At 43.3% G+C, this 16,807-nt stretch overlaps 1 protein-coding gene across 3 annotated transcripts in view; it reads right to left on the reverse strand.

Annotated features, from left to right (window-relative positions):
• The window catches only part of agrn (agrin), a 302,297-nt gene that overhangs the window by 78,161 nt on the left and 207,329 nt on the right, over window positions 1-16,807 (reverse strand). For all 3 annotated transcript variants that reach the window (XM_063015798.1, XM_063015797.1, XM_063015799.1), the window contains 3 exons: window positions 7,467-7,688; window positions 3,013-3,210; window positions 1,893-2,093 (listed from right to left, as the gene is read on the reverse strand). In XM_063015798.1, coding sequence (XP_062871868.1) covers window positions 1,893-2,093; window positions 3,013-3,210; window positions 7,467-7,688 — 621 coding nt within the window. The remainder of the gene's footprint in view (window positions 1-1,892; window positions 2,094-3,012; window positions 3,211-7,466; window positions 7,689-16,807) is intronic.

Raw genomic sequence — 16,807 nt, forward strand, 5'->3', positions numbered from 1 at the left:
GGTGCATCAGTGCCCACGGCACAATGTAAAAGTACCATTGGTGCAGAGGCTTATATTGGTATTTTGGCTTACAGGCTTATATTGATGGCTTTGTAGACATAGAGTGTGTGCGCTTGACAGGCCTGCCTGCAGTCTAGATCTGTGTCCTATTAAAATGCATGGCGCATCATGAAGAGTAGAATCAGATAACAGTGACCGCAGACTGTTGAGCAGCTCCAGTCTTGTCTTCAATTCCAGAATGATTAAAATGTATAAATAAAAGAAAAAATGATGTGAGACAGTGGTAAACATGCTTCTGTCCCAGCTTTGTGAGTGTGCTGCAGGCATCAATATCTAGATTTGTTTATATGTTACAAATAAAATGTAATAGAACACTGATTTTTTTCTTTGACCTTTTGTCTGTTAAATAAAAATTTAAGTGAATTAACACATTACAGATATCAGTTTTCCAGAGTGTTCCAACACAAAAGCCTAAAGCCTGAAGCTGGAATGGTTTCTTCGCTGTAGGTGGGTCATATGACCAAAGTATGGGCCGAAGCAAAAAGCACCTAAACCATGGCTTCTTAGAAAAGCCTATTATACAAGCTGAGCTGCAGCCTCTAAAAGCAACATCTTTACTGCCTACAGGGAGCCAACACAATGGAGAGATGTGTGCCGTGTAATAAAAACATAAAATGGTTATCTGATAACGGGTTGTTAGGCAGGACGGATGGCATAAATAAGCTAGAAAGCCAGCCAAAGAGAAGGTAGTGCAGTGGGGATGGATGTGCCTCGATAGTGAAGAGCAATGGGAAGGCCTGGACCTAAAAGAATGAAATATAACCAAAGCGCAAATGTTTAATTAAGTAGAACAACACTGTGGCTTAAAAGCTACTAAAAAAAGGGGAGCAATCACAAATATCAAAAATATTCACAGCCCACAATGGGGAAAGTGGCTAGAACAGGTATAGTGCAGAATTGAGAACTGGCTGATCCAGCTGTCTGACTTTTCAAATCTGCCTGTTCCAGTAATATATGAGCAGCACCCCATTCAACCAACTGGCACACCCTGCACATAACATGGATTTTCGGGTGGGGTTCTATCTTAAAAAAAGATGTTACGCTGCCTCTGGGGCAAATCCGCTCTCCCAGGATGATTCCGTTGTGAGGGCAGCGGTAGCTCAAAGGTACAGGACTAGTAATTATAAGGTTGCCAGTTCAAGTCTTACCATCTTCAAGTTGCCACTGTTGGGCCCTTGAGCAAGGCCCTTAACCCTTAATTGCTAAAATTGTACCGGACTAATCAAATTGTACTGGACACCTTGGTTCCAGAGAAAAGCAGGTTTGCCAGACAGAGGAGCTGGCAAAACTGAGAGTGAGAAACCATGATATATAGAAGAACTTCCACCTGGAGTTAATTAACACTCGTTGGGATGCTGGTAATGGTCAGTCATGAGGAACTGACAAATCAATCATCTGGGCCTCTGTGCACCCTCTGCTAGCCATAATAGCAACACAGAAGGACAAAAATCATAACATGATTCAGGCAGATGAGCCACATCACAGGTAGATTCCACTTTTATGAGTTTATGCACAACATACGAGATGTCAATCAGCCCAGACAATGAGGTGATACTGAAATGACTTCAAGAGGCTAGGAGATGTGAAGATGCTGATCAAGACACGCCTAGGGTAAGAAATCCCGCCAACCACAAAAAAGTCAACAATAAGATCTCAAGACTGTTACGTCTCTTTTCTATTAATCTGTCTGTCGGCCCTTTTCTTCCCATATTAGGATCACCCAGGTCCGCTGTCCAGTACCATTACCGTTCAGCACCCATGGATTCCAGTAGACACACACTGACAAATAAACCCGCAGTAACAAGACGAGTGAGTATAAATGACCCCCCTACCTTCATCACAGGTGCCAGGCTTTGCCACCTCTATGTTTTTCTTTAGTCTGCAGGAAGCCTGGTGCAGTTCGCAGGGATTGTCGTAGGTGATGCCGTCGGTCCCACACACAAGCTTAACGGGACGATTCGCACACTGAGGACACTCACACTTATTCTGGACACAGACGGCGCCGAAGCTACAGACGGTGCTGCCACAGGTCTCTGTTAAAGCAGAAGCACGACCAATAAGACTCCAGGTAAGTATGCAGACACTTCAGTTTTAATCATCTGTCAGAAAGAATAATTCACTATGTGGCCAAAAGTATGTGGACACTCCTTTTTATGTATGTTTTTTTACCCAGTGTACCAAATACCACCAGATTCAGACCCAATTCTTCATGAATGTATCTCTGTGCACAAAGTGAAATCCTTAAAGACATGGTTTGATGTTTCAAATTTGGTGTGGAAAGCCCAAATTCAAGACCAATAAAGATAACAATCATAATGATAATAATCATAATAATAATAATAATGATAATAATAATAACAATAATAATACTGATTCTAATAATAATGATAATCATAATAACAATAACAATAATAATGATAATAATAATACTAATAACAATACTACTACTACTACTACTACTAATAATAATAATAATAATGATAATAATAATAATAACAATAATGATGATAATAACAACAACATCAACAACAACAATAATAATAATAATAATAATAATAAAGTTACATTTATATAGTGTCTTTCACATACCCAAGGATACTTTACAATGTAAATATTAAAGGAACAAGCATATATGCACTTATGATATATATGGAGTGCTAATTTGCAAGCCAGACCCCTTCATGGGTAGAAATTCCCACTGACACTCCAAAACCTTGTTAAAAGCCCTTCCAGATGTGTGTAAGTGGCTCTTCTGTAAATGCCAATAAAGGGCAACTCCATATTTACACCCATAGTTTAGTAAAGGAATCTCCAATAAGCTCATGATTAAAAGTCCACATACTTTTGGCATTACAAGCCGCATTAAACATATTTAATTGTTATGATAATCAGTTTTGCTTGCATGAATCAAGACAAACGTTGGTGTGATGAGATGATTTTGCCAGCACTTACTGCATTCACCCTGAGCCACCACACGAAGCTCCAGCTGTTGAGTGCAGGCTTTCACGTGCAGTTCGCATTCGTTGGCGTAAGTGATGCCATCACTGCCGCACACTGGCTGCCGGGAGCCCACACACTCCGTGGAGCACACGCAGCGCTCGGTCTGGCCGTCACAGATAGCGCCAAACGAACAGTTGGTACAGGACTTTTCTGTAAAGCAAAGAAAGTGATGTAAGTGTAGAACAGGTCATCAAGAAGATTCAAGATCAACATTTGTTTTAAGATTTTATTAGCTTATTAGCTTGAGAGTTTTTGATTTGCTTCTTTCAACTGACAGGCACCTGTACCCTGTTACCAGTTCATTCATATGATTATTGAGTGCCAGTCATAGGCTCATAAATCTCCTCCCTGCTTTCATCTAATCTTCTGAGCCGCTTGATTTTCTTGACACGTTTGATCCCGAGCTCAATTAATCAGCAAAACAAAATGCGACTCTGACTGGAAGGGGGACGAACGTGGGCCAATGACGGTTACAACCTGGAGGATTCAATTAGCAATTCAACAGCTGCTGATTTAGTGCTAATGGAAAGAGGCAGTCGTGCATAAATCTAGTCTGTGACCGTACCAACCTGTTTATTAGCTATTAATAAAAGAAGCCTCTCTGGAGTACCAGGGTCTCGGCATCTGGCTACAGTGTTTTACCACCACCATCCCATGCGGCTATGGGACTGTCCTTGAATGGATCCAGAACACACTTTCAAATCCCTACATGCATGTAATGCCTACATAAAAAAAAACCATTTCTTTATCAGATATACCTTTGTTGCGCCTGTTGAGAATCTTTAGAAGTCTTAAAATAAATAACTATACATATGGTTGTACATATATAAGTGAATTCCAAGCAATAGCAGCAGTAGATGCAGGGTTTGAGTAGAAGAAGGCTCAAAATTGTATTCAATTAAACAAGAATAATTTACAATAATTGTAAATGTACACCTAAGCCATCTGTACGGCAGAGAAAAGATCCTGTTGTTTTATTAAACCCATCCATCCATTCATTTATCCATCCATCCAACCATACATCTGTCACTGCAGCCACCCACCCGCTTACCCATCCATCAATATGTCCATATGTTTATCCATCCATCCATCCATCCAACCAACCAACAATCCATCCATCCATATGTTTATCCATCCATACACCTAATCCATCCATCCATCCATCCACCCACTTACCCATCCATCCATCCATCCATCAATATGTTTATCCATCCACCTAATCAATTCATCCATCCATCCATCCACTCATCCACCAACTCACCCATCCATCCATCCAACCAGGCCATTTAAGTACATTAAACTTACTGTCAGATTCATGAAACCAGTTTAAAATGCCCTGTGCTTTGTGATATGACAAACTACCATGCTTGAAGTAGTCAAATTGTAACAAAAGCTGTGGCATTTACATGATGTTTGACTGTAGAGAGCCCAATGACTGGCAAGACAACATTGGCCACAGCATTACACCACCAACACCAGCCTGATCATTACCTGTTGGCACAAAGCAGGGTGGATCCATGGATTCGTGTGGTTTAGGCCAAATTCTGATCAGAATTCCAGATTCATCAGACCAGGCAATGTTTGTATTTTCCAATCTTTGGCCACATGCCATGGTCCACTGTCTGTATGTTTTATGTATTGTGCTGGTCAACGGTTGGTCGGATCAGTACATGAATAAGCTGGTGTTTCTAATGAAGTGGCTGTAAGTTTATGTTTGCTTTACTGAGCTGTATATAAAACCACTTATTTCAGACATGAGATGTATCTCCAGCCTCAACTACCCTGCAAAGTGGCCACGGTGGCCAGGGCGGGGAGAATATGAGTACAATTTTTTTTGTGAATGGCTGAGAAAATCCCATGGTGTCAAGGCCTGGCTCTATTAGTCTGCTCCATTACCCCGTCCTTTTTTATTTACCTCCTGCTTCTCTCTGCTGTGTGATGACTTTTTCTTGGCTTGTTTCCTTGCTCCGTCTCGCTGCTTTGTGGGTAACCGATATTCCCTTCGCTTTTAATAAATGCGTATCATTTCCATCAATGCATGAATCACCCGGCATTATACATATGTTATTTCTGTTCGGTGGCCGCTGCCTCATTAAGCTGTTTAAAAATAAACGGACGGCGTTCCTTACAATCCTTAATTTAGTTTACTTCTCTACGCCTGTCGGACGAGGTCAGCTGCCAATCAAACGTCATCTTGAATAAATTCACACCCTGTACCTTGATTAAACCACCCCTGAGTCGTTAAGATAAGGCAGTTTATGAACCCCAGGTCAACCAAAGACCGTGTTTTGTTTTTTGAAATGCATACACACGCTCAGAAACACCAGCGTGCAGGCGATAATAAGTCCATAAAACAGTCACTTAAGTACACACATGCAAATGCGCACACTCACTGTCGGGCATAATGCGTGAGTACAGCCGAGCCTGCGGTCTGAATGTAGAGGGGATAATTAATGGTGATAATAATAAAGTGCACTTGCGCTGGAGAGCTGGGCTCTGTAAACAGGCTGGAAAAAGCATCCACGCCAGCACTGGATTAGCTGCTTGGTGGTACTTTTTATTGTCCTGTTCTGCTGCTGCCAGTTTAACGCCAAGTCAATCCCATCAATAGTGCTGCTTACGAATGGCTTCCATTGGCTTGTTTTTCACATTACATACACAGAGAGTAAACGTATCAATTCAAATCATATAGTTGCACCCCTGAATCCCTCCTAATTTCTATTTAACCTCTGTCTTGTACACATCGTCCCATTCCTAACCCAAATCATGTGCTCATTCCCAGTACAGACCTAAACCTAAGCGTCTCTATCCCTGGGAAAAGAGATTTTCCTATCTACACGTCATTAATGCGCTGAAGACGTGCGATAAAGAGCACCAGTGCCCTGCAGAACTGTCACATCAACTGCAATGCTGCCAAATGACCCAGAGCACTGGAAACCGAACATAACTGCCATTTACTGAGAGGGCAAATTAATATCAGCACAGTGTGACAACACAGCACTGACTTACTCAAACATTCTGCAGGCCAGGACTATTTAAATGTGAAAACATAATAAAATACATTGAACAAGATCCTCGCAGAGCACCGATCATCCTGCGCCGCAGGGTTCAACACGAGAACTCGATTACAGGAACATGAAGAGTGGGTGGGCGACATGACAAAAATGTCGTATTGTGATTATTTTAGTGTGGTAGGTGTGTAACAATACACCAAACAGGTGATAGCATGAAGGAAGGTAAAAGTAAAGAGAAAACCTGGGTTTTACTGAATGACTGGTGTTTCTTGGTCATCAGGGCTGGTGGTTAGGTGATATTTAATCAGCCAATCACAGACAAGATTGGATGATAATAGGTTTTCTAATGTTGTGTAGCTTGCTGGATACTTGGCTGACCTATCACAGGGCAATAGTACACCCTAGAAACACACACACAAATCTATCACAGGGCAATAATACACCCTGGACATACACCCACAAATCTATCACAGGGCAACTCACATAGCCAGTTTACATTGTGCATGTTTTTTATGGCCTAGCCTCTGAGACCCTTGTTGCTTTGTGGTGCCCACTGTACCACCTGTGTTTGGATTTCAAGCTATCATCTTAAGTGGCCAGTTCAGCCTTGTCAGGGTGGTGGTGGGTCTGGAGTCTATTCTGGGAACACTGGGCATGGGCAAGAATTCACCCTGAAAACTGGTCCATCAAAGGGCAGGATAAATACTGTTTAATGTTTAATCGCACCTCCCAAAAACATGCAGAAGGTAAATGGTTATTCTAAATTGCCCATTGGTGAGCTAAATAAAGATATACACTGACCAGGCATAACATTTTGACCACTGACATGTGAAGTGAATAACACTGATTATCTCTTCATCACGGCACCTGTTAGTGGGTGGGATATATTATATATTAGACAGCAGGTGAACATTTTATCCTCAAAGTTGATGTGTTAGAAGCAGGAAAAATGAGCAAGCGTAAGGATTTGAGCGAGTTTGACAAGGGCCAAATTGTGATGGCTACACGACTGGGTCAGAGCATCTCCAAAACTGCAGCTGTAATGCCTAACGTGTAAGACAATTAACAAATCACAGATTGTTGTTCTTTTTATTTTTACCAAATGTCCCACCTTTTACAGAAATGGGATTTGCATTACCGAGCCTTGTGTAGTGAACAAAAAGCACATTCCATCACCGAACCTGATGGTGATTCACAAGATGCCCAACCTGATTCATAAAACATGACTCATGTGAACATTTCTTTCTAAAACAAGCCAACTTCAGTGCATCTTTAAAAAAAAGGTCATAAGGATGAAAAATTATAGTCCTTTCAGAATACGAATGCCACTCTGAAGGACTGGGTGTGTAAAGTGCTGCTTTAGTGTGTGTAGTGTGTATTGTGTGGACTCACCACAGGCTCCTTTGTGCTGGATCTGGATGTGTTTCTGCAGGGCACAACCCATGGCTCTCATGTGGCACGGGCTGTTGTAAGTGTGGCTGTCGTTGCCACACACGGGGTCCTGGGCCTGGGGGCACATGTCTGGACACTCGCACACCGCCTCGTCGTCCTTCACCACGCAGGTTCCGCCAAACTCGCATGTCTTCTTCAGGCATGGGCTCGGGGCATTCAGATCTAGACCCGGGAAACAGGGGTTAACATGAGGGAAGGTAAACGGGGGGTAAAGAGAAGACCTGGGTTTTGCTGGATGACCGGTGTGTCTTAGTCATTAGGGCTGGTGCTTAGGTGATATTTGATCAGCCAATCACAAAGAAGATTAGATGATAATAGGTTGGCTAATGTTGGGTAGTTTGCTGGACACTTGGATGTTGGTTTTAATGACACAGAACTAGTATTATTAATGTTATTTAGATAAAAAAAAAAAAAAGGAATATATTAGACATAACGTAAACTTAGACTATTATCAATGTGACCAGGTTCACGATGGCCCCAACCCCCCTCTTGGAAACACTGTGCTCAAGGCAGAAAGCACTAATCCATAACAGTGCAACACCCACTTATTTACATTATCATTAATGTCTAGGGTCAGTTTAGAGCAGCGGTCCCCAACCATTTTTGCACCACGGACCGGTTTCATATAAGATATCATTTCACGGACCAGTGGGGGCAGGGGGATTTGAAATAGAAAAACTATACAATGGAAAATCCGTGTGAATCCTGAGCTTTTTTCGCTGCAACGAGACTCTGCTCCCACCTAGTGGTGATTGGAGATAATAACACCCGAAGAGTATTGGAAATTTAATTGCTCTTGTAGCGATCTGTAATTATTTATTCCTTCTGTGCGGCCACCGGGCTAAATGACCCACGGACTGGTACTGGTCCACGGCCCGGTGGTTTGGGACCACTGGTTTAGAGCATCTAACTCACCTGGTGCATATTTTGAAAGGTGGACAAAAACTGTAGTAACCCCCGGGTCCCTGGAACCCATGTTGCTGTCTGGGAGCCAATGTACCCCCATACCCTAGACAGTTATGGTGTTTATGGAAATCAGACAAAGGTTTCAATCTAGTTATAGGCCAATTTATTGTAATGCAATTAAATGACCACTTTAATACTACCAGGGATCTTCAAAAAGTTTGTGAGGGTGGGAGGAGTAGTAATTGGCCATGTCTGAGAGTCCGAGAGAGAGCTTATAGTCCGGATTTAGCGGCGTCTGATTACCATTTCTTTGAACGCTCAAAGAAGCTTTAAGGGGTAGAAGATTTCCATGTGTTGATCTCTCGTAATAAGCGCTATGCTGAGATTATCAAGAGCTTTTTTGTAAGAAGGACTAAATTCATGGTTGGCTGATCAAACTGAACCTAACCTTCATCTGTCTGTCACTGGGCAAAATCAGGTTGTACATAAGAAAAGTACCATGAAACAAAGGGCAAGGTAAGGGGCAAGAGGTCACAAGATAATAAGGCACTTTAGATTTTTTGCTTACCAGTCAATATTTCACCTGGGCGCATAGATCTGACACATTCCCATCATTACCTTTCACCCCCAGAGTTAGTGAGGCAGTATCTTACCACTACATACACCCACCCTGCTTCACAAACCTACATCCGTAGAAGTGAGGCAAACTCTCGACCCTCATTACTACACCCAGAAATACTTTATTTTTCAGTACACATCTGCATCTCAGAGCATGCATGGCGCATGGCACATGGCTTACCAGAGGGTCTTTCTCAGTGATGGAGAGATAAAACAGGCCAGAGCAAAAACAAATAAATAAATAAAAAATAAAAAGTAGGGGTGGGAGAAAAGGCGAGGGGGGTATTGGCGGATAAAGAGACACAACATCCCAGAAAAGGGAGCGTCTGGTTAATAATTCAGTGGCAGATATGAGATATGAAGATCAGAAGATGCAGTAGCAGCAGCACTGTTAGTTCATTAGGTAGTGCGGCTGGCAGGCAAGCGGACTTACCGGCGAGAAAAAGCGAGAAAGGGGAAAGTCTGAAGCCGCCAGCACGACACGCCGCTTTTCCTGAGCGGAGCTAAAAACGCTTTTCATCACCGGCTCGTTATTTCCCAATCAATTCTTCATTGTGGGGATTAAAAAACGCAGAGGAACAGCAGAGCGTGTGGACGTGTGGAGTTCTCCGAGGGAGACGAGACCATATTACAGCTACAAAGTGTGGCTTATTTGGATGTTGGAGATGGCAGGAATGGGTGGGGGTTCTAAGCACAGATGAAAGAGTTGCATGGATAGAAGAAATGCTTCACTGCTTAATCCCTTGGTGCACCAGTCTAAAACTGGCAACTGGAAAAGTTAACCTGTGTGGACCTGCCTATTTTATATATTGATCATATAGTTATGTACACACAAATACATGATTACTTTCTGTTTGCTGCTCCTGTCAGGATTCATCAAAGTGAATCATTGGTCCACATACTTAATTTGGAACAGTTTTTACACCGGACACCCTTTCTGACGCAACCTTCCTGTTTATCCAGGCTTGGAACCAGCACTGAGGGTGCACTGTTGTGTCCCCCCAATGGCTAAATTTTAATAAATTGGTGCCACATTAACACGTTATAATTAATGCCCTGCCTGTTCACAGCTGTGAAAATGTGTCACTGACCAAGAAATGAGCCGTTTTCCATGTAATAAGCAATTTGCTGTTTGTGTTTAGCGATTTAACATTTGTATTTGCGTAGCTTTCAAGTGCCTCACGTTTACTGTTTAATTTGCCCTATGAGGCGGTCCTAGCAATCCTACGGCAAATTCAGTTAGCAATCGGTTAGACAAAATGTCCAAGTTGTCAAAGTCTAAGGCTGCTAAAAACACGACTGGGGTAACTGAGTTTATTCCCCTAATCTATTCGTATCCAGTTATCCCTGATTGCGTTACGCTTCACCTCTACCGATACAACCCTCCACTGCTGACTGAGGAGCTTCGCAAGTGATACACGCCCCCTCTGACACAGGTCCTGTACTGACTGCATCTTTTACATTCATATTTTACATTTTTGTCATTTAGGAGACGCTTTTATCCAAAGTGACTTACAGTACTGTGACAGTATATTGTCTAAGCAGTTGAGGGTTAAGGGGCCTTGCTCAAGGGCCCACCAGTGGCAACCTGGCAGTGCTGGGGCTTGAACCATCGACATTTTCGATTACTAGACTAGTACCTTAACCGATTGGCTACAACTGCCTGCACGAGGTAAGTTCACATGCGGATCAGCCTTGTGCACGGAGAGCCACACCCTGATCAGCATTATTCCCATCAATCAGCCAGCAGAGGTCGTAATTGCACCAGTTATGAGGATCCCTGGGCCCGCTTGTGCCAACCTGTGAACAACAGCCAATCTTTGTTCATGTAGCCGCCCAGCCCAGCCTGATGGCAGAGCTGAGATTCGATACGATGTATTCGAAATTCCAGCTCTGGTGTGCTAGCGTATTTTACCGCTGCGCCACCTGAGCGGCTCGGGTAACTGAGTTTGGAAGCTCCTAACCAATGCTGTGGACACAGAGCGGGGCGTGTCAAAACACGGACGAGAATTTTCGTATTTGAGACTGAGCCTTGATGCTCTAGGTTTACATTCAACCGTTAAGGTAGGCTGTGCTGTGTATTCCTTTTATTCTATTATTAAATTTATGAGTGTAATTTAATGATTGCCATGAAGTGTGGCACTTTTTGATTTAGTTTTTGGATTTAGTAGCACCCTAGATATAATACATTGCCTACAATATAATACGCACAAAGCAAAACCATTTCTACAGGGATTTTGTTCGTATCAAACGATAATATTTTATCTAAGCAGTAACTACACACCGTTGCCTAAACTAAAGCGGTTTGCATTATTAACAAAACCTTGCTTGGGGGTTTGCAGACACCGTTGAATAGATGTATCAGCTTGTACACTTTGTATGATAACGTACATCTTTGTTTCGACAATTGCTTGTGGTTTTTCACTCAGCGGGACGTGCGGCGTATGTAGATTTATCGTCGTGCATGTTTGTGCAGGATGTAGTGTACCAAACACAAACACACACTGTTGTTAGGAGAGTGTCTGTTCCGGATGTGTGTGAGCGTCCCACTCGTGCTGCCTGCAGCGCTGACATTACTGTAATTATTCCAGGATTAGATGCCCTTTTCCTATCTGCACCCTGCAAGAGTCCCCGGGTTCATTACGGATACATGCATGCTTACAGCATCACGAAAACAAGTATCTCCTCCTGATAAATCAGCCACCAAAAAAGGAAATAAAAAATTCAGAGATAGAACTGGCAGTTTATAATTACCCTTCTTTAGGTTATGTTGTCTTTTTTGCTTGCTTTGCTTTGCACAGTAAGGGAGGGGAACGGGTTCTCGTAAATGTGCTATAGCAGCTCATTCTTCTCCTTTTTAACGGTGCCAAGCTCGTAGGCCTTTCTTAAACAGTCTGTGACCCCCTCATGCCTCCTGTCTTTAGTGTTTCGGAGCAGACGATATAGATCTAACCTCCATAGTGCTGCAGTCCTGCCCGGATGAAAGCTAAGGGTAGGACAAGGCTGCACTGTGCATAGTAAAATACTTAGTAAAATGGCAGTTAAGGTACTGGACTAGTAAGCGGAAAGTTGCTGGTTCAAACCCCATCACTGCCAGGTCGCCACTATTGGGCTGTAAGTCACTGTTGGGCTGTATACTGTAAGTCACTGTATATATATATATATATATATATATATATATATATATATATATATATATATATATATATCCTGATCCATCTACAAAGTTTAGATGGATCAGGACCCAGGTATTTGAAGAACCTGGACCGTTCCACCTGGGACTCAAACCCAGGAGCTTCTTGCTGTGACATATGACAGTGCTACCCACCAAGCCCCTCATTTATTTATCAATAATAATGAATTGCTTTTTATTTCACTACTGCTGAGATCCAGTAATCCTGAATTCAAACATCAGGGGTGCTATCAGCCAGTCGGACGTCTGCTAAGACATGATTGCCTAATGTCCTTGGGGAGAAGGTGATTAGCCGAAACAGCACAGTTATCAGTGCGCTCTCAATGCTGGTCCCAAAGCCAGATAGAAGGTTTGCGTAATGACAGGCGACATACCAATGTACCAAGGTTGGTACGAGTCTCGTCTATCATCACAACAAGTGCCAATCCAGGAGAGTAAAGTCTGTTCTTGTAGGAGGCACTAACTACCCCATTCTTGATATCTGCAGAGCTAATAATGCTCTCTAGATCAAACATTGTATTGTTTAACCACTAGAAGGCTCAACTTTGATTGATGCTTCTCATGGTTTCTTCTACTGGATGCCATTGGTAATTCTTAGGCATCTTTAGTCATACCCAACACCAATTGGTCCAAGAGGGTAAAAGAAACAAGAATCTTCCTACTGCGGCAGTATTGATTTGAAAATATCATGTTTACGTGAAGAGTTCTCATGTGAGACGGGTGCCAGGTTTTCAAAACAAGCTTCTGGAATAGATCTCTTCACTGAGAGTGAGCTTATAATGTACTGGAAGACTAAGTCAATAAGCACCCTTGGTCTTCTGAATCCCTGAGATGATCCGATCCATGGCATGGCTTCTAAAGCACAACCGCACCCTCCAAAACCCCATCTGTGCTACCTTAAAAACTCTCACCTTATCGCAATTTTCTATTTTTCTCTCATGAAGTTTCAAAGCCGAGAAAAAACTAAGAACGAGCACCAAAGAACGAGAAAAAAATCCTATACGCATTTATGATTCCAGCCTGTAGAAAGTTCCAGCAGCTGAAGCCGGCTTTGGTAATTGAAATGGCTTGCATATTCTCTCAGTTCAAAAACGAGACCTTTTCAGAAGCAACAGAAGCCTCTTTGAAATAGCACGCCGGCGTCTCGGAGGCCCGCGCCGCAGCGCCGCTGCTCGAGGACTCCAGCTGTACCGGTTTGACAGCCATATGCTAGTTCGGGACAGACGCTGAGAACGGCACGCGCACGTACAGAGCCGCATCAGAAGTTTTTAGGCTTCGCTTATTGGAAAGCAGCGCGCTGCTAGGAGAGGAAAGTAGCGAAGGTAGATAAACAGGGAGCCTGCGCTTATTTTGAGAGCGTGTGAGAGCGTGTGAGCGGGTACAAAAGCGGCCTCGGTAATGAAAAGGTGCGAGAGAGCGGCGGGAACTCGGAGAAGCCGGTAATTGCTATGATCAGGCGTCGTGGGCTTGGGGTACTGGAGAGAAGATGTGGCTTAACAGAATACGTACACACACAGAGAACCTGGAAAAAATGGTACACGCTCATACACTATGGCTGATGAATGGCCTGGCATAGCAGCCTCATCTTCCAATGGAAGGGTATGGGTGCACCAACGGCTTCCAGTGGAAGGGTATGGGTGCATCAACAACTTCCAATGGAAGGGTATGGGTGCGCCAATGGCTGATGAAAGGCCTGGCATAGCACCCTCACCTTCCAATGGAAGGGTATGAGCGTATACAATTTTTTTTTTAAAGACCCGGCATAGCACCCTCAACTTCGAACCCAGGACCTTCTTGCTGTGAGGTGACAGTGCTACCCACCAAACCACCAACAATAATAATTAATTGCTTTAATTAACTGCAGTAATCCTGAATACGAATATCAGCGGTGCTATCGGCCAGTTGGGTGTCTACTCTTGGGGGGAAGGTGATTGGCTGAAATAGCCTAGCCATTGGAAGGTACACTTACTGGTGCACTCTCAATGCTGGTCCCAGACCTGGATAGAAAAAAAGGGTTGTCAAAGGCTTGCCGCTGTGGTGACCCCTACATATAAGAGCAGGGTTAATATAAATAAGACTAGTTTGACTAGTGCATGAAACATGGATGCCGATGCAAAGATCACATGATGTTTTTATTCATAGCTGCTGGCAGTTTTTATATCAGTGTGTCACTATTAATTAATTCTGAATTCCAGCACCGAAACCTGAAGACCCGAGATGATTAGCGACGTTGACAGCTACCCTGTGTCAGCATTGCGCCGTATTTGCGACAGCGTCTTCGCTGTAGTAGGAGGTCTGGAGGCCTCCTGTGATAGAGCTGCTATTTAAATCAGCATACTGATGGAGGCGGCGGAGGCAGTTTAGCACGTTAGCATTCCTGCAAAGCGTACGTGGGGTGTTATGATTAAGCCGACGGCCCTCTCCTGAGCCTCGTGCTTCATTTTAGGATTACTGGATGGAGTTTACAGCGTGCGATAGCAAAGCGGTACCGGATGCCAAAAAGTAAAGACTCTTGCGGCACGCTTTCACACTTCCCCCTCTTTCATCTTCCTCCTGTCTTTCCGTCCTCTATCCATTCCGCCTTAAGGGAAGGCATCTATTAGCGAGTAAGCACGACGGAAAGCGGAAGGGGGGAAATATTAGCACGACACAGCCGGAATGTCCCCCCGAGGCGCTGTTTGCTTTCGATGGAGCACTTATCAACGAGCAATGGCTGCGAGAGACAATACAAACTTTCCCTCCACGCAGTCTGAATTTAAACAAGGAACTCATTCAAACTTCTGACTCTAACCACAGGCAAAACTGCAGGAATCCTGCTCAGGAGTAATGAAATAGCAGGAGGAAAGTTACAGAAAGAGACGGGGAAAAAGACAGATGACAACACAAAGTCGCCAACTTTTGATAGACACTCTTAAGAAGCTGAGCAGAGACAGGGCGGCTCTGAGCTGGCAGGTTTCACCCTGACTGACGTTCAGCGGGACAGAAGACACATGAAAAGTGTAGCATAAGGTTGAATTTAGGAATTGTATTTCTGTAAAAAGCATATTAACATGGGCTGGTAAGGACCTCCTTAGTTACCACGGTGACCCAGATTCCCCTCTTTCTTTTCCAGCAAGAGCAGAGCTATATAATTACGCTACCCGAACTCTGCACCACTGATCTGAACCTCTAATTGGATTCATTACCCGAAGCTCTCTAGGTCCTTCACCGCTCAATGGCTGCTTAACTTCTTGATGATTGATTTGTCCTCCCGTATACACTACATGGCTAAAAGTATTTGGACAGCTGACCATGACAAATGGTATTAAAATAGAGTGACCTGTATTTGATCTATATATACAGCTATAACAACAGCCGCTCTTCTGAGACGGCTTCTCACAAGAAGTATTTGAAGTCAAGAAAGCCTCAATTGATGTTCCGGTTCATTCCAAAGCTTTTCAGTAGGGATGAGATTAGGGCTCTGTGTTCTGTTTCTTCATGTTTTTATAGATTTGCTTTGTGCACAGGGGAACAGTCATGCTGGAACAGGAAAGAACCTTCCCTAAACTGTTGCTGCAAAGTTGAAAACATATACTTCCCTTTATGTAATTGATTTAATTGCTTTATTACACCTGTTAGCAGTTGTTGTGGCTGAAGGGGCAGTTGTAGCCTAGTGGTTAAGACTGGACTAGTAATCAAAAGGTTGCTGGTTTGGCCGCTCAGGTGGCGCAGCGGCCACATGAACAACGATTGGCCTGTTGTTCAGATAGGGGTGGGATATTAAAGCCGGATAGGGTCTCTCTCATAACTAATGCAATTACGACCTCTGCTGGCTGATTGATGGAGCCTGTACAGAGATGGGAAAAGTGCGCTGTCAGGGTGTGTCTCTCCGTACACAGTGCAGATCCGCATTGCACTCGTCAAAGTGTAGGTGACAAAATGCATACAGCTGCTGCCCACGTGTCAAAGCAGCGTCGGTTAGTTTCGTTCTCCTCAATCAGAGCGGGGATCGGCATTAGTGGAGAGAAAGCATGACGCATTTTGGCAATTGGACGCTCTAAAAGGGAGAAAAAGGGGAGAAAATGCAAAAACAAAATAAATAAAAAAATTTTTTTTTGAGGTTGTTGGTTCAAGCCCTATCACTGCCAGGTTGCCACTGTTGGGCCCTTGAGCAAGGCCCTTAACCCTCAATTGTTTAGACAGTATAGTGTCACAATAATGTATGTCGCTTTGGATAAAAAAGCATCTGTTAAATGTTGAAAACCTGAAACACATGAATTCAATCATTAGAATACGTGTCCTAATACTTATATAAACACCCACATAGACATATATGGAAGAGATAATGCCCGACAAAGTGCCCTAATATAAAAATAACACACAAGAAACTCATGAAGAGCGTGAGAGGTGTTTTCTCACTTATACAGCACCAGGGGCACCAGAATCTAAAAATAGATGTTTGTATAACTTGGTGTTTTTGTTGTGTCTGAGAGGTTTTATTTACAGAGCAAGTTTTTTTCCCTTCAGCCTTTTATTAGTTATTTGCAGTTCATGACACATGTAGGTGCTGTCTGTATTTCTGCAC

The sequence above is a fragment of the Trichomycterus rosablanca genome, chromosome 19 (assembly GCF_030014385.1).
Source record: "Trichomycterus rosablanca isolate fTriRos1 chromosome 19, fTriRos1.hap1, whole genome shotgun sequence".
In the NCBI taxonomy this organism is placed as follows: domain Eukaryota; kingdom Metazoa; phylum Chordata; class Actinopteri; order Siluriformes; family Trichomycteridae; genus Trichomycterus; species Trichomycterus rosablanca.